This window comes from Hippocampus guttulatus, chromosome 8 (assembly GCF_054856545.1).
Source record: "Hippocampus guttulatus isolate MCC_2025c chromosome 8, RoL_Hgut_1.0, whole genome shotgun sequence".
NCBI classification, from domain to species: Eukaryota; Metazoa; Chordata; class Actinopteri; order Syngnathiformes; family Syngnathidae; genus Hippocampus; species Hippocampus guttulatus.
This window is the reverse complement of record NC_141268.1, coordinates 17677120-17695574: the sequence shown is the minus strand read 5'-3', so window position 1 is coordinate 17695574 and position 18455 is coordinate 17677120. Positions and strand designations below refer to the sequence as shown.

The 18455-nt window shown below is 43.9% G+C and overlaps 2 protein-coding genes across 6 annotated transcripts; both read left to right on the top strand.

Annotated features, from left to right (window-relative positions):
* The first annotated feature begins 4898 nt into the window (after positions 1-4898).
* Positions 4899-8561, top strand: LOC147201561 (keratin, type I cytoskeletal 18-like). Its single transcript, XM_086118728.1, has 7 exons — positions 4899-5389; positions 6436-6518; positions 6914-7070; positions 7568-7732; positions 7826-7951; positions 8056-8276; positions 8374-8561. Exons 1-7 carry the CDS (start codon positions 4982-4984, stop codon positions 8393-8395), a joined length of 1182 nt encoding a protein of 393 aa, XP_085974854.1. The 5' UTR covers positions 4899-4981; the 3' UTR covers positions 8396-8561.
* A 1787-nt stretch (positions 8562-10348) lies between these two features.
* On the top strand, positions 10349-18424 carry eif4ba (eukaryotic translation initiation factor 4Ba). 5 transcript variants are annotated; one of them, XM_086118722.1, is made up of 16 exons: positions 10349-10416; positions 11946-12086; positions 12151-12180; positions 12410-12615; positions 12780-12896; positions 13022-13076; positions 13192-13341; positions 13724-13846; positions 13996-14163; positions 14257-14524; positions 14645-14733; positions 14828-15071; positions 15170-15207; positions 16708-16837; positions 17181-17253; positions 17457-18424. In XM_086118722.1, exons 1-16 carry the CDS (start codon positions 10404-10406, stop codon positions 17529-17531), a joined length of 1920 nt encoding a protein of 639 aa, XP_085974848.1. In that variant the 5' UTR covers positions 10349-10403; the 3' UTR covers positions 17532-18424. The 5 variants fall into 5 exon arrangements, with proteins under 5 accessions (XP_085974848.1, XP_085974849.1, XP_085974851.1 ...); XM_086118723.1 differs by lacking the exon at positions 12151-12180; XM_086118725.1 differs by lacking the exon at positions 16708-16837.
* Positions 18425-18455: the final 31 nt, after the last annotated feature.

Below are 18455 nucleotides of genomic sequence, written 5' to 3'. Positions count from 1 at the left end.
ATCAGCCAGTGGAGAGCAAACACAGTTTGTTTTTTCTTGTCCCACCTTAAGTCTTAAATAGCTTTCAAATTACCCATAAAATCCAACAAAAGGAAAGATGGCGAACATCTACAATGGGTAAAAAGTCCTCAGACTTTGGAGACTTTTGACAAATGTGTTTCGTATGTCTTTTCACAAGGTGTCGAACCATTGGTATGCAAATGTTTTGCATTTTAAGTGGTGGCACTTTTGCACTGTTTGCTTCTAGCACCAAAAAAAAAAAAAATCTTATAATTTTGCCACGGCCAAAATGTCTCATCGCAAGTCTATTTAAAAGGACACTGACGTTTTGGTTTGTATGAAGCTGCAAAGTGACACTCCAAGTGTGGAATGTGCTGAAGGACACACATACATGTTAAAAGTCACAGAGGATGAGGGCATGGAAACTGGATTACGACGGACGGACACCTTAAATTAATTCTTCGTTTGCCCAAGCCACACTGCAAAATCTTGCCAGCACACAGAATCAAGTAAACCAGCGTCCAACATTAAAAAAAAAAGAATTCATGGAAATATGACCTCTTTAGGTGAGGTAATAAACATGCTTGCATAAAAACATAAAAACAGATCATTTTTAAAAGCTTTATTTTTGTGGGCAATGTGGACTATGTTCGGGAGGATCCTGCCAAGCCTTAAAAATGATTGGCCAAGTCAGTCATAAAACTCACTCTTTGTAAAATAAAACTTGGTTCTTTGTTGCTCAGTATACACAACACAACACGCTAGCTGCCCTCTTGACGTCGCTAAAAATGTTGAAAATGGGTTTGAACCTTTTACAGGGTATAAATTGTTCAAAATTATCATTACCATAATATGATATAAAACCATGGATGGCATAACTGGTGGCATGAAGCCCTTGACCACATCTCTTAAAAAGTGAGTGGCTTCAAAAAGGCGCTGTGTCTTGATGTAAACACCATGAAATGAAACCAGGAATTCTGAACGTTTATCACCTTTTGATCCGAAACCCAAATGTATTCATGATACAACAAAAAAAGGGTCTCAAACCGTCCATCCTTTGCAGTGTAGTTATTAATGTGAAACACTAAGTCGCAGCACTACCGTGTGTATCATGTAGTGATGGCACATGGAAGCACACTTGACCAGCCCAACGGGATTTTAACAAACTGTGCCATTTCTGGACGTGGTGGCGGACTGCAGCTGTTGTGCTTTGCTGCACTAAAATGGTTGCAAAATGGCACCTCGCCAAAAAAGGGAACCGTTAACTTTTCAACAAGCAATTTGGCTTCAGTACTACAGTAAGGTTTCAAACATTGCAGGGCATCTCTGCCCAATAAGGTGTTGTGCCTCCATATCCAGGTCACTGGTTCACAGTGCACTTTTGCAACACCCACTGGACCAGCCGAGATAGCAAAACCGTGCAACCTTATCAATCTCGGATTCATAGCCTTATTAGGTGAAAGTAAGGCCTTCTAACGGAAATTCTTCCTGGTTCAAAAATAGTGTGCCAGTGGTGTAAAATACACAAAAATACAGCACTGTTCAAACAGCCATTGTCACACCTGGTACTGAAATGTGCTTTGAATGAACCAAGTCGCAAAGGTCCTGATCCTCTCCTCTTTCATCTATAACTGCTTCAGACAACAAAATGTATGCAGAAAAGTGGTGAAGATTGCACGACTGTCTGTGTCCTATGTGTTGTGTTGTGTTATTTTTGTTATTTTGACTTCAAAATGGCGTCGCGAGAGTGGCTGCCTTTCCAGCAGCTCCTATATTTTGTTGTTCTACTTCTTCCTTTGATAACTTTGCTGCTGTGAATTGGGAATTTCTCCATTGCGAGACTAATAAAGGTTTTCTTATCTTATCTTATCTTATTGTGTGTGCAGTACAATACTGCTGTTTCTTTCTGACTTCTGCCACCCAGTGAGTGCAGAATGAAAGTGCATGTCACGTGAGTGCCATTCCACTCGTTGCGGATACTGTACAGTACTGTTTGTGTTTTTCACAGTGGGTGGCGCTAAAACACATAAAACGTACACACTTAGTTTTGCTGTGCTAATATTTCCCCAGTCTTAACACACGCTCGTACTTCTGTACTATCACTAACTCAATCAAACAAGAGATACGAATGGACAATAAAAAGACCCAGAGTGCAATTATAGCACCATGGGTCTTCTGCCAAAACAAGCATCTCAAACAAAAGACGCAAGCACATTTAAGGTTATCAAAATTCGAAAGAAAGAAAATCGAGAGCATAACTGAGTCTCCTTCTCGTTTCGCAGTGCTTACTGGACGTTTCTTTCTTGCATGTGCACATACAGTTGATGTGACTTGTGTTATTTGGACAAATACGATAAAACAGTGACGACCAGTTAATAGAGGGCGCTAGAGCACCACCCCACTGCTCAACTGAGTCACCTTAAATTAGACAAAAAAATTATATATATATATATATATATATGCTGTATATATACAGTATGTAATCTTATGTTAAATTATCAATTATCCATCCACTGAAAAACAACGAACCCCTCAACTTACATATATACTGTATATGTATAAACATTTGGATTTTAATCATATGAATATCTGTGTCACGCCAGCCATGATCTCACCACACGTCACTGACAAAATCCTATTGAACATCTGTGGAAAGAGCTGATGCATGCAGTCAAGAGAAGACATCCTGCAAACAACAGATGAGCAGTTTGCTCCCAACAAGCAGATCAAAATTGATTACCGGTACAGTGATTTACTTGAAAGGTTGCGCAACTTAGGGAGCAGTATTTTGTCCTGGCCAGTTTCAGTTATTTTGCGCATTTTTTTTAATTCTTGTGTTCATAGTAAATCCTAAGTAATTTTCTATGTATTGTGCTTTTATCTGATTCAAGTTATTTGCGTGGTCATTGAATGCTTTTCTGTCTTTTTTTTTTTAACAGAGGGTAACCACAATCTATTTTAGGCTCTGAAACCTGAATAATGAACGATTATTACAATTATCTTCATCTGTTTATTATTATTGACTGAGTGACTAGGAAATAATAATTTCGTCAATTGTGTTGTTATTGTTGCTAATGTTACTTCAAGTTGATGTGGGCTTGATCAAGACAAAAACTATAGATTTGTCTCTTGTGTAGTATGAATTAAGGTGTTCGCACATGCACATTGCTATCATAAAGTCGTTAATAGACACCAAAGATACAGAACAGTAACTCAGTTCTTTCAAGGCCACGTTTTAATGAAGCACATACAGTAAAACGGTGCATCTAAGACTAAACCCTCTCGTTTCTCATGTCATATCCGGGCAAGACTTGAGCAGACCCTGATTTGTTTGTTTGCGGGGTTGCGATGGTGAAGCAAAATGTTGTCAGCGTTTTACCTCACAAATGAAGACAGCTGCAACGCTGTCATGCGGTTTGAGTCATGCGCATTTCATTTATCGTTCGTTCCTCTTTATATCTCCCGCTTCCCTTCACAAACTAGATTTTCCACAGTTTTTTTTTTCTTTTTTTGATCTTTACTTGCGAGTGAGCGAGCTGGTCGGTGACACTAAAATTTGGACGGTCTTGATACGGAAAGTTCTTTTGACCCTGTTGATGTTGTTGCAGAGCTAGACCTCTCACTATAAGTCAGTCATATTGGTTATGCAGATTTCAACCCTTTCAGGGACAGCGGTTACTACAGTGGACAGCTTATCAGGTTACAAGGTGCATGAAAGGGTTACAGTTCAAGGCAGGGTACGAGGGTCATCCCCATTCCTAATGGTGCTACGGGGTTGCTTTGGTTTTCATTGAGGGTGCAATCAGCTTGTGTGGAGAGGGGATGGAGGCACCATTTACAATGACAAGACACATAAATAAATAAACCACAAAATGTCATGAGAGGGGGCAATTGGTATTCAAGGGCCTCTCATAGAACACTCTCCATCATGAGAAAATTCCTTAAAAATCAAAGTTCCGCAGTACTTCAGCTTGTGCATGTTTTCCACTCTGTAGCATATTTAAACTTGTGGACATGTTGATCCTCGTGATGTCGGCTGTTGTTTCTTCAGAGTTCTTTGAGCGTGTTCGATCAAAGGAATCTGTGAAGCCAGATGTTCAGAAGTTATTGTGTCAATAGAAGATCCGAAATGTGCGGACCTGCAGATATAATGTGATGGGTGAACAAAGGTCTCCTTTATCTGTGTTTTGTTTTTGATTGTATTCTGAGCGTGGTATCAGCTAACGCGGTGTCTTTGTGCATCTCGCCGTTTCCACGACCTCAGGGGTATCTCGGAAGTTTGTGTGTCCTTTGGATTTTCTTTGTGAATGTGGGAACAGACATTGTCTTGGCTGTTAACTTATTGTTTGTGTTGAAATGTGATTACAGCCTTAGGTTCAGTTCTCGCTGGGGGGGGGGGGGTGTTTAAGCAATCACCAGTCAACTTTGTGATTTGCCGGTTCACGCTAAAATTGGATGATTTTCACAAAACCTTGACATTTTTTCATTCGATGCGCTGCATGTGGCAAAAATATTTTACGTACGTACCCCATTGACCAAGCCTGGGCTACAATGAAAAGCAGACATTACTCCTTTTATGGGTAAAGCAAGAGCATTTGGTTGCTTTGGCTAAGCTCTTTCATTTTTCTGTGTGCAACCTCACCCTCATTTGCCTCTGCTCACTCGCTCAACGAACCTGATTTGCATGGGTCATGCGGGGTTTGTTGCCTCTAATATGCTTTGTACGTTTCCATGACAGTTGAAGACACACTAGGTTCGAAAAGGAAACATGCGGGCAAAGGAGAGCATGAGAGAGAGAGCAGGAAATGAAAAATGGGGCGACGTTGAAGTGGGCAGGGTCTAAAAAGGCCAACTGAGATTGAAGGAGAGAAGGAGGAGTATAAATTCCCCACTTCCCACTGCCATCGTCTCTTTTGACGCCGACCAGCAGCAAGCTTCTACTTCTCACATTCTTCTCCGTGACACACGAAACTTCTCCACCATGAGCTACAGGAGTTCCAACTTCCGGCAGATATCTGCATCCCACATCTCACCCCGCTACAGTGCTGCCAGCACCTATGGCGGCGCCGGTGGCCTTGGCACCCGCATCTCCTCTGCCTCTTCGCACTCACTGCGTTCTGGACCCAGCAAAATGGGTGGCGGTTCAGGAGTGAGTTTCGGTGGATCCATGGCAGCAGGTGGCGGCATGGGAGCCGGAATTACGGGCAACGAGAAGGGAGCCATGCAGAACCTCAACGATCGTTTGGCAAACTACCTTGAGACGGTGAGGAACCTGGAGCAGGCCAACCAGGAGCTGGAGATGAAGATCAGGGAGGCGTTGAAGACCGGAGGGCCTGACATGAGAGACTTCAGCAAGTATGAACCCATCATTGAAGACCTCCGCAAACAGGTTGGTGTCACCGGGCAGTCGGGTTATGATGAGAAGATCAGCAGGCTGCATTCATTTTGCGCATTTTGGTCGACCGCGGGGGTTCAAAATTTGTCTCATCCTGCGACCCACATTTTTCCATTGCGATTCAGTCATAACCAACCTGGGTAGAAGTCACATCCAAAAAAGCGTCACCTTATTAAGAACCTTGGGAAGAAGTGCGCATTTGAGACTCAACAAACTTTTCTTTCCACAATTTCTCGAGTCAGTCATCCCATTTCTTGCATAAGAATGAAGGGTGTGGTTGCCCAACTCTGACCATCCCCCCATTAATCTGCGCTTCAAGTTGCTCACAACTTCCCTTGATGAGTCACCAACATGAGGGTAGAAACTTCCACGTACAAAAGTTCCCCAAACTGTGCCGCTTGTAATTGAGATTCTACGCCACTCCCCCCGTGTCTGTGGGCAAGCAATGTGAAACAGATGTCTGCTAAAGTCGCACACAAAAGGATCTTGTCCCACCAGCATGAGAGTGTACGTCGATGTACATGTGCGTGAGGGGCCGCTTGCATAACAATCAGCTTCACTCAGCGGACTCAAATGTCACGGATTTCTCCAAATGCCAAATTTCTTTTCACAGACTTTCACAAAATGACACTTTTTCCCCCAAACTCATAAAGCGTTGTGTGTTTTCCCTTTCCTGCCAGACAGGATGTGCAAAAGAAATTCACCGTCCCCACACCCCGCCACAAAGAATTTAGTCTTCTCGACTCACGTAAACACATGAACATTTGATTTATACAACATTCATTCGCAAGGAAAATGACTTCTTTTTTTTTTGTTCATGGAGGAGAAGGGATCCAGCGGAACATTCTTCCCACTCTTCCATGCCCCCTTTGTGTAATCTGACTCTCGGTTCCTTCAACAGATGCGGAGATCCAAATCACATCTGCAGATTATTTTACACGATCCCCGAAGGTTGCATGATGAACGCAAACTCCATTTTGAAGAGGAACAGAACGCAACGCCGACTAACAATTAACAAATCACTTGGATTTGTTTTTCAGATCTTCGACAAGATATCAGATAACGCTCGTCTGGTGCTCCAGATCGACAACTCCCGTTTGGCTGCTGATGACTTCAAAGTCAAGTATGTTGATTTCTCTTCATGCTCTCGGGCAGTTCGGGTTGTATAAATGTGGCAAACCTTGGCTTCCTCGTCACATGTCGTTTGGCCTTGGCGAGACAGACAAAACAATTCCACCCACGCTTGGGATTTAACAAGAGAATAGTATCTCACCAAAACATCTTTACACGGTTATGAATACCAGCAGTCTTGCGAGGACATGAAGGATGCAAATCACCCAATTCCAAATTTTTATGTAAAGTTACACCTTGGTTTTATCCAAAATACGGGTATGATCTATTTTTTTTCCAGATTTAAAAGTTTCCACTTGCAAGATGTGGAGAAACACGCTTTTCGCAGAGACAACATGCAACACAACATGCGGTGCCTGTTTTGTAATGGAGTGTTGGTTTGTACAGGTTTGACACGGAGCTGGCAATTCGCCAATCTGTGGAGGCCGACATTGCCGGGCTGAAGAAAGTCATCGACGAGACCAACATGAGCAGGATGAACATTGAGAGCGAGATCGAAGCCGTGAGGGAGGAACTCGAATTCCTCAAGAGGAATCACGAGAATGTGAGTGTGCGGTGGGCAAACAATTGCCAGTGTAGTTGCCGTTCAAAGTTTGCCCTGTTCATTCAACGTTCAGACATTGACGAGATTGTGGAAATGACAGCGTACGGGAGAAATGACATTGAGAGAAATACCTAATGCGCAAGATTCACGTGAAGAAGCAAAACAAAGTAGGAATTAGTCCAAAAACTGCATTGAGAAGTTCACACTTTTTTTTTTTTTTAATAAGACCAATTCAAATCATATTTAAAGTGTTTCAGCAAACAAATGAATATCCAACTGAGAGCTAATCGGGCACCACAATATTTCTGAAATACAATGCAGTCACTGTACATGAGAGCACTACACACAGCAGGTGGTCAATGTCTAAATTAACATTATATGAATTGATTAGCGATGATTTTCATCACTCGCGTTTGAGAATGGATTCTTTCGAGTGAATTCTAATGTGTGTGTGTGTGTGTGTGTGTGTTTTCTGTCTTCCCTGTGTTGTCATGTAGGAGGTGAGGGAGCTGAGGAATCAGATCTCCCAGTCAGGTGTGCAAGTGGACATCGACGCCCCCAAAGGCCAAGACCTGTCCCAGATCATGGAGGATATGAGGGGCAACTACGAGAAGATCGGAGTTAAAAATGCAGAGGATCTCAAACGCTGGCATGAAAATCAGGTAAGCCAGTGCTGTGAAGGGTCATCATGAACAAAGTAATTAGAATGACAAGTTGGTTCATCGGCGTGATATCTTTCCTTCTCTTAACTTTAGACAGCAGAAGTTCAGGCGCAAGTATCACAGAACACAGAGGCGCTCCAGGGTGCCCAAACGGAACGGAGCGACTTATGCAGACAGATACAAACTCTGGAAATCGAGCTCGCATCTCAACAGAGCTTAGTAAGCGTTCATCTTTTCTTTTTGTGTCCATTTTCACATCATCCGGCTAAATAGATCTACAATCCACCCAAACATCTCATTGCTCTTTCACGATTGCTTAACAGAAAGCATCGCTAGAAGACACACTACGCAACACAGAGCTACGTAACAACATGGAGATGGAGAAGTACAACACCATCATCCTGCATCTGGAAGAGGAGCTCGGAAACCTGCGCGCCAATATCCAACAGCAGACGCAAGAGTACGAGGCTTTGCTCAACCTCAAGGTGAAACTGGAAGCTGAGATCGAGACCTACAAGAGCCTGCTGGATGGCGGCGATTTCAAGTGAGTGAATGATGGAGGAGATTTAAAAAAAAACTGTTGAAAGTGATTCAAAATATTTTTTAAACCATCAACCCGTTTCATTTGTGTTGTGTAACAGGCTCCAAGATGCCCTCCAGTGAAGCTGTCGGCCACAGTTCCTGTGAAAGATGATCCAGGGCTGTCCAAACAAAAAAGTTGTTCAATCAAGGAATAGAATTCCCCAACATAATTGCATCACAAGGGATGAAAGTGAACATGCCCACTCAATAATGTGTGACCTGGCGGCAATAAAGCTGTCAGTGCTGACTTTTGGTGTTTTTGTTGTTGTTGTTACACAATATAAAACGTATTTCTAGCACTATATTATGTTGATAGAATGTTACATGAAAGACATCATCATGGTGAAGTACCGTAGTACTGTACGACTGCCTTAGAAGCCCGAGGTTTTGAATTTCAGCTAGGGCTTCTCCAGATACTCCAGCTTCATCCCAGGATTCCAAAAACATGCATTTTAAGTTCAACAAAGATTCTTAATTGTAAAGTGTACATTTGAGTTTGAATGGTTGTTTATCTGCCTCACAATGGGCTGGCAACCAGCCCAGGGTGCACCCCGCTTCTTGTCCAAAGTCACATGGTGAGAATGTAGACTTCGCCAAGTCCTGAGCTGAGATTCAAACCCAGGACCTCTTCACTCGCAGGTAAACAAACATACTAAACACTAATTCACGATGAAGCCAGAATAATGAATATCTTGATTAATACCTCTTTGAAACATTATATGACAGCAACATAGTTTTGGAAAGACATAGAGAAAAAAAAAGATGAAGTAAAGACATATAGAATACAGCTCTTGTATTGGACACTGCTAGGGCGTGCAAGTACAGAGCGTGCAAGTATACTTAATGAATTGTCCAGTATGTTGAAAAGAGCCACCGTGGCACATTTTGTGCCTTGATACTGTTGATCTTTGGCCACTAGAGTGCGTCTAACTCAAAACACATAAAGCTACGCAGGCATGGGTTTTTTTTCTTTTTTTGGTCCCCATTTTATCTCATTGGCGACTTGAATCTCTCGAAAACGCAAATGCTTACACAATTCACCAAAGGTACTCACATATAATGTAGTTTGGAAGACTGAAGTGGGGGGCGGGGGGGGGGTACTTTTTGTGTGAGTCGATAGTATAAAGCATTCTTTTGGATAATTAGAAATAAAAGGACATTTTGTGCAGTCACAATAAAGGCACTTCTATAAGCCGTTAAGGGAATTCCAGAATCAAGAGATTCATTGTTTCCTTGAATATTTAGAGCATTTAGTCATGGCCAGAGTTGAAGGGGGAAGATGTCGGACTCTGATGTCCTTCATCACCACAAAGCCCTTTCATGTCCCATTTATAAGCATTTTAACACCCTGCATGTCAAAAAATACTAACCGTACTTTGTGTTTTTTAGGATTGTCGTTTTACTGAACGCTTAAAATACTGTAAGTCAAAGTATTTAGTAAGTTAACAACTCTAATTAAAATAGATACCTCTCGTCAACAATCAATTTTAATTAGAGATGACTTTATGTGACTCAAAAGGTTCTCCACGCTGATTGAAAAAAGTGACTTTTTTCTAGCACATCAGGTTTTGGAGAAATAAATAATTGCATCATAAGTGACAATCACAGTACTGTGGGGAAGAAGTTAGATTATCTTTCAAAATCATTCTGCTCTCGTGCACAGGATTTTTTTTATTCCATGTACTGTACAGTACTGTACTGTTAACTGACTGTAACTATGCATTTTTACTTTGGTGTTTACGTTTCAGAGTATGTACTTATTATTATTTTAATATTATTATTTTGCACATATACACGGAGTGTGAGTACTTTTGCAGCCTCTTGAAAACGTGCCCTGATCCTATATTTTGTTGTTTTACTTCTTTCTTTCATAACTTAGCTGCTGTGAATTGGGAATTTCTCCGTTGCGAGACTAATAAAGGTTTTCTTATTTTATAATCTTGGCAGCAAGGCAACGATGCCATGATGGCTGGGAGATGCTGGCCAACGGAGGAAAGGACTCAGCCAAGCTCGTGAACGCGGATGCGCGCTCCCGATAATAACCCGCTGACGCCTTCATCCGGGAACTACCGCGAACTCGCTCTTCAACATGGCGGCGTCAGGTGAGGTTTATGTGGGTGAACCGACAGGCTCGGTTGGGGGTACAATTCAGTCCGTTTTAACAACCAATAACCGGCCATTTCGCGTTCGGAACTTGTAAGTACGTCCTCGCTCACTTCCTCGTCGTTGTCCGGCGTGGAAAATAGGTCTGTTTCTATTTTGAAGCCAGTGCATACGAAACCGCCGAAGGAGTGAAACTGCACGAAGCAACGACAAGCTCCATTTGAACATTTTACACGTGTTATTGGTGTTTTGTTTTGGTTTCTTAAGCAACAAATCGGAACTGTCATGTCCTTTTTTAACAATTATTGTTAGTTAGTGTTGTGTATTACAAACCTCCGTTTGCTATATGACGTGTTAGCCAACGGCTAGCTAAAGCTCGGAGCACACTAAGCAGCAACGGACGCAAGCGCGTTTAGTCGAGGGGTTGGGCCGACCAGTCCGCGCTATCCGGGGACTCTCCCCACGTGTGCGGCCGCTCTCCCCGGCGTCTGTGCGCAGTTAAAACAAGGCAGCTCTCGCGTTTCAACTCGCACGCCACACACGTTCGTGGTGGCCTTTCATCGTTGCGGCAGTCCGCAGTCTTTTCCGGTCCAATGTTGATGCGACGACTGCGCACTTGATTCGTGGCGCGGCGACGTTCGCTAGGCCATAAAAGCTAGCCAGCTCAGCAGTGATACGCTCCCTGGCAGCACGCCCTGTGCTGACTAAGCTGCGGCTAGCATCGCAAGAATAATCACCTCGTTGAATTGAGTGGTTTTTGACTGCCACGTGTCAGCACCAGCTCTCTCTTGTGTCACAGAATCCAAAAAGTTCGCGACGAAGTTGCTAGTCGCTTTCGTGTCGGTGCTGTCAAATTGGTGCGGATCGTTGACCTAAAACAACCCCACATTAAATCGGCAGAAGGCATAAGCGGCGTATGAACATGCAAACAGGAGTGATTTAGTAGTCAAATGCATAACGTGCCGTTTGTTTGCAGTTTTGTGTAACGACAGGCATGAGTCAGCATTATTCTTCCTTTTCTGCCTCTGATCAAAACAAATCGGACCCTATGTCTCGCACTTCTTTGCCATTCGAACAATATGGAATATTCTGCCACGCATGGATGCTCTCTGAATGTGCCACAACCACCGCTAGTCTTTTCTAATGTGCATTCATTCTCATCAAAACATAGAGATTGTTTTGTCTCATCTTACCAAAGGTTGTATGCCAACGTGGACTAGAAGTTTGTTATGCTGACCAGGTTCTTTTCTCATATGTACATGTTTCATTCTTTGAGGAAAATTAAATTTTCACAGCAGTAACAACACATGTGCGCTAGTATTAATACTAAAGAAATAAAACAACGTTATATAGCTTGCGAATGGAGCTCTGATGTAAATTAATAAATATTACAGTCCGAAGAGTACTATGAAATATTCGGGGTTTATGGTTCCTTTGACTGCATCAACACTTTCCTCATGGACATCCACTTAGTTATTTTCATGATAGCATAAGTCAATCTGCAAACTCTCTGTGGTTCTCTCCTTAGCTAAGAAGAAGAACAAGAAGGGAAAGACCCTCACTCTCACCGACTTCTTGGCGGACGAAAGTGGAGGCAGTGGCCCGGCTCCCAGCTACCCCGTCAAAACCACTAGCTGGGCTGATGAAACGGATGACTTGGATGGGGACGGTGAGCACTGAAATGGATAAGATGTTATAGGTTTTTTTTTAAAGGTTTTCCATTCTGTTTTCAGGGTCTACATTCCTGAAGAGCAGACATATATGTAGGATTTCAATCATTTATTTGGGGGAAATGTGTTTTATGCAAACTCTACGTTTGGCATTGTAGCTGTATTCTGAATAGGCAAATTGCATTCATTCTAATGTGATAATACTCTCAACACACCTGACCCAAAATTGAAGTTACTGGATGAATAACAGTGTGAATGTTAGCACATTTTTGATTATTTTGACAGCAGAGTGATTCAGTTTCCCATTGTCCCTCTTTTCCAGTGTCGACTTCGTGGCACACAGATGAGGATTCATTCCGGGCCCCGCCCATTGACCGGTCCATCCTGCCCACAGCGCCCCGTTCAGCTCGTGAGCCCAATATTGACCGGTCCCGACTGCCCCGCAGCCCGCCATACACCGCCTTTCTCGGCAACCTGCCCTATGATGTCACTGAAGAATCCATCAAAGACTTCTTTCGCGGCTTGGCAGTAAGCAAATACTTCACATGGCATCAGAGATGGGCGTACGCGGTTAACCTGCAGTTTTAAGATTGTTTGATGTGATATTTGCTGATGTCTCCCCCCCCCCCCCCCCCCCCCCTCAATGTTTCCCCCAAGTTACTGACATATGAATCTGTTGTCTTTGTCTCTAGATCAGTGCAGTGCGTCTGCCTCGTGAACCCAGCAACCACGAAAGGTTGAAGGGCTTTGGCTATGCTGAGTTTGATGATGTGGAATCTCTCCTGAGGGCCTTAAGTCTCAATGAGGAGGTGAGGCAACACACCATGTCGATGCATTTTTAAGTTAAATTCTCTTCACTAAATCCACAGAAGGCATGCCACAGCGTAACAAATACCTTTTTAATTTGTACCTGCCGTTCTGTTCACACCAAAAGAACCTGGGAAACCGAAGGATTCGGGTGGATATAGCAGACCAGTCGAATGATAAAGGTATGAAATGAATGCATTTTTTTCCCCCCTGAAGGACTGTACTATGATGTCTCTTCCATCCTTCAATCTGAATCCCACTGGTGATGTGTACCATGCTGGTGTCTTTCTACCTTAGAGAGAGACAGTGGAATGATGGGAGGGCGAGATCGTGGTGGAAGAATGGGAGACATGGGCCCTGATAAGACAGACAGTGACTGGAGGGCTCGGCCTAGTGGCGACACTGACGATGATGCGCCTCCCAGGAGAGACGATGCCTTTGGAGAGAGTAAGTCACATTTCAAATTTAGTTTAAGAACGGAATAACACTGAATTTACCGCATTTGCTTCTTGGAAGTTTAGTTGATGAACGTGACTGTAGTTTAAGATGTTGATATTGCGGTTTCCCCCCCCGAGCAAAACAAGATACTTTGAACCATTATTTATAACTTACGAGCATTACAACGGCTCAGTGAGGCTACAGATGCTTTCCTGCAAATATCGACGCGTAACTATTTGGAAAACTAAAAAAAAGTTAAGTAAAGCTTCACTGTTCAGCGTACAAAGTAGCATGAAATTTAAAAAAAAAAAGTTTTTGAAACTTAAAACCCAACTAGAAACACAACTGTGTTTTAGCTAAATAAGTTGATCGAATCAAAAATGTCTCACAGGATCACGTGATCGCTACGAGTCAGATCGTTTCCGCGATGGTCCACGACGAGACTATGATGGCGGACGAGACCGCTACCGGGACCGCTACGATGACCGAGACCGGCGAGATTACGATAGAGGAGGTGAGTCTGCCATATTTTGGGGAGATGGGGTTGATTTGATTTGGTAGATTTTACTGGTATATCCAACACTGCGATAAACCTGCTCGACCGCCAGTTTGTAGTTGATGTTTCGTCTTTCATATTTTTAACCTTCAATCTCCGCTTTCTAGGTTATGACTCTCGTGGTGGCGGAGGAGGCCGTCGTGCCTTTGGCAGTAGCTTCCGTCGGGATTATGATGATAGTCGCGGTAGCAACGACCGTTACGGAGATCGAGATCGTTTTGGCGACAGGGATCGTTACAGCGAGGAACGGCGTGAGGATCGGCGTGACGATCGAGGTGAGTGCGATGCTTGGAATTTACTGGATGTTAAGGGCGTCAACGAGTGGTCTTCACCACTTCATATAAAACTTGCGCGTTGCCCCCCTACAGCTCCCCAGCAGAGGCCCAAGTTGAATCTAAAGCCCCGCAGCGTGCCCAAGGAGGAGGAAGGTAGTGGCGCCGGTGGCAGTGCATCTTCCCCAGCCGCTCCACAAATGTCCAGCAACAGGGCCTCCTCCATCTTTGGTGCTGCCAAACCAGTTGACACAGCAGCCAAAGAACGGGAGGTAGAAGAGAGGCTGAAAAAACAAGAAGAGAGGCTGCAGAGGCAGCTGGAGGAGGACAAGAGTCGGGGCCCTGACAGAAAGATACGAGACAAGTATGTCGTTTGCCATCCTTCACTAAAACGTTGGAATTATAGCATGCTCAAATGGAAGGGATTGCAAAATAGACACAGATTTTAGATTCTTACACATTTGAGTCAATCTTTTATATCCAGAGATCCAAGCTGGCGGAATGAGGAAGGTTACACTGAAAGATCTCGTACAGGAAGTGAGTCCTCCCAGCCAGGAAGTGGCTCTGGAATAGGTGAGATTTTCGTACACTTTTACCTCAGAACATCGAAATTGAATTTGGCCAGAGCACGCGACACAATTCAGCTTCCCATTGTTTCATCTGCCAGGGTCACGGTGTCAAGACAGCGAGCGTTCTGGGGAAAACGAGGTTTTCAGCGGCAGGGAAGATGAGCCCTCATCCCCTGCACCCTCCTCACAGCCAGCCCCTAGCAAGGAACCGCTGAAGGTGATGCCAGCACCTCCCCCCAAGGAGAATGCTTGGGCCAAGAGAAGTGCGGCCACCAGTGGCTCCGCTGACAATGATGGGCGGTCCCCAGTCTCACCTGTTGGTTCAGCTCCTCCCAAGTTCAGGTGGGCGTACAATTCCGATGCCTAACAAATTCATAGATGTTGTCCTTGCGTTATGCCCCGATTATTATTATAGCAATTTTTTCCTCCTCTTTTTTTAGCTCCTCAAATTCTGCAGATGAAATAGGATCCGGAAAGGGTAAGGCTCACTGCTGAACGTGTGGACTCACTGGGTGATTTCAGCAATTGTTGTCTCACACTTCAAAAATGGAAGCGCTGTAATTAGCAACACTGCCGAGCTGAAGTTAACCCCGCTTTTACCTGAGTAATGTGCCAAGTTGATAGATGATCAACTCTGATACGATGAGCAGAGTTGTATTTTGTAATTATGATTTTTTTTCTCTCTTAAAGGGCTATTTAAGATTTGACAAGAGCTTAACTGGTATCTTGCCCTCAGATTTTGTTTTTTTAAAGGTCATGCACCAAAGTCAAGCACCCCAGAAATTGTACCATTTGGTGTTCATATGATGCAAAAGTCACTGAAAAAATATTAACATGACATTGCTACACATATCAACGAAAGACTTTGCCTAGATGTGTCGTAAGTCTTAAAGTTCATCCATTAGGTTGGTGGGTCGATTTAAACAAAACAATCAACCTCTGGTGCTCGTTTGATGACATGCCAATTTTTTTATGTGCACCCCTGCCTATCGAGAACAGAGTATGTTTAATTTGCTATTGAAACATGTTTATTTTTGAAGATAAGAACTGAAGATAAGCCAATGTGCAGCTCCGCTGTACTATAGAGGTAACTGTTAGGCCAATAAGGTGGCGTTTTCCATTTGACAAGCTGCTCACATTTGTTTTTGTTCAGATCTTTCATTATCATTGACTGTCCCTGTGGTGACACAGCTCATTAGCATAACGAAATAAAAGATTAGAATGTTCCTCAGTGGTGCTTTAAAAAAAGTGATTCAGGAAGGCCATGAAAATAATACTTTTCCATAACGTTTTACTGTTAGTTAGTCCTTTTGTAGTTTGTCTCTAAATGAACTATGCATTTATGAAAAGCGTCTCATTGGAGATATACACGAAAACCTCACTTGTATTGATGTTTTTTTACAGAGGGATTAAAAATGCAAATACAGTGTTCCCCAGCATATTCAAAGTTTGAGGAGTCACCTATTCAACCCCCCCCCCCCCTCCCCCCCAATGAAATCATCCACTCCTTCGCTGAGAAACTCATCTTGTCACTTTTTTTTAGCTCGGGCCAAAACAAAAGTATTTCTTTGGTGGCATCTTGGTGCCAAGAAACCTTGAGGTGAGTTGAGGCGCTTCATTTAGACCAAAGTCATGCTGACCACCATCTTGCGGTATCGATACAACATATTTAGTGGGGCCGGCAAGTCCTTGCAATTTTTTTTCCCTCTACTGCGGCAGGGCTCGGTCTCAATTCCCCGCGAATAGCGGGGGGACACTAATTAAATTTGACCTACTGTAAGTGCAAAGCTGTATAGAGGGTGAAAAAAAGATGGGACTCAGTGGACCCAACTTTCCAACTGTCATTTAATGATCCGCATTACACTGCCCCTCCATCAGCGACTGCCACGGATGGGGCTTTGCTGCTGCCGCGTGTTGCAAGTGTAGTCGACAGGTTACCGTCCAACCATTCTCTCAACTGTCTGGCTTCTCCTTTAAGATGAGAACAAGGCTGACGCTGCTCACCGGGACCGGGGCCCCCCACGGGCTCGAGGTGGGCCTGCGGGGCCTGGAGCAGGGCGAGGGCGAGGAGAAGGTCCCAACAGAGACCGAAGAAAGGAGGCAGACAGGTCAGCCACTTACAGCTTAGCAACTCTTTAAGTTGTTAACCAAAGCAGGCAGGGAGATAGCATGAGGGCATCTGCAAAGAGTGGCCCACATTAAGATACACAACTGCTGATGCATCCCCCCCTCCTAAAAACGCTTGATCTTAGTTGGAGTGCGACATCAGTAACAGCATAGCATGAGCTAGAAAACAAGTTTGGACTATGACTGATAGCGGCTTGTAGATGATCCAAATGGATGGTGTGCGTGATCCTGTCGTCTTTCAGCTTTTTGCTGTTTGAAGTATTCTTGGCAAGTGCTGTTAGTCTTGCTGATGAATGTTAACCTACGGGTTCATTCTGACTGTAGAAAGGATAACAGAAGAGACCGAGACGCCCGACCACCGCCAGAGCCAAAGAAATACGACGAAGCCCCAATCCCTGTAAGTCCGTCACCGGGCATCAAACTCTGGCAGTTGTCATTGTTGCTAAAGGCTGTTCCTGAAGCTCTTGCCCCCCCCACCTCCACATTTTAGTCCAGCCCGCCACCAACCACCACAACCACCAGCAGCAGGCACCAAATAATGAGCGACTGAACGATTTGCCTGAACGGAATTTGCTGAGAATGCCCGATTGTCTTTTTCAGAAGTTCAGCTCAGCCAGTAAGTACGCTGCTTTACTAATGGATGGAGACGGCGACGAGTCTGGCGACGTGGAGTAGAGAAGACGGCAAAGAAGAGGAGCAAATGAACACAAGAATAATAATCTCACATAGCTTATATTCTCCTTATGCGGAAGTAGCCCCCGGGAGGACACTCAGCCCTCCCTCCCTCCCTCAAACCTGTCTTTTCCCTTCCATCTCCCTTCTCCTCTCCCTCCTCTGCCACTCTTGAGGACTCTTTCAGGTTCCACACAATAGTCACCTTCTGGACTTGTTTTAATTGGGCCGGGAATAATATGAGTGTTTAGCTCATGAAATGTGATGGATAACGTTGACAAATTGTAATAAATAAATGGAAAAAGTGGGGGGAAAAAAGAATTTGTACATTTGTGGATCGAAGGTGCGGTGGATTGATCCTAGTTGATGTAGCTATGGCACCGTAATGGACTTTTAAATTCGAATCAATCATTCCCATGATGACTTTACGTACCTCCTACAAAGGCCACATCAATTATTTTTTTTATTAGTCATTTGAAAATCAATTCTTTTAACTCTTCTCGCTCCAAAACGTAATCACGAATCTTGTCTTCCAGCACTGCCTTTGAATCTGAAAGTAACGCATGGAACGTTTTCCACATGTCCACTGTACAACATGTTTAGGCGTGATTCACTCAACACTCCGAATGACACTAAACAGCCGCCTCATGACTCACCTCGAGTCTTTAAGTGCCATTATTGTTCAGCCCTTACCATTGTACAGTCTTTGTTCTCTTTCTATCCCTTCCGATGAAATCATCGCTTCAATGAAAGTCTTATTTGCGCTCCTTTCTGGCCGTCTTCCCGTCGTCCACTGCTGTCCACAAATCCTCCTCTTCCTCATGTGAGGGCTGCAGTGTGGGAGAATTTCATGACATGACCTTTTTTCCCGCTTGCAATAAAAGGGGTACACAGCACGTTCTTCCCAACTGTTTGTCTTTACGCCAA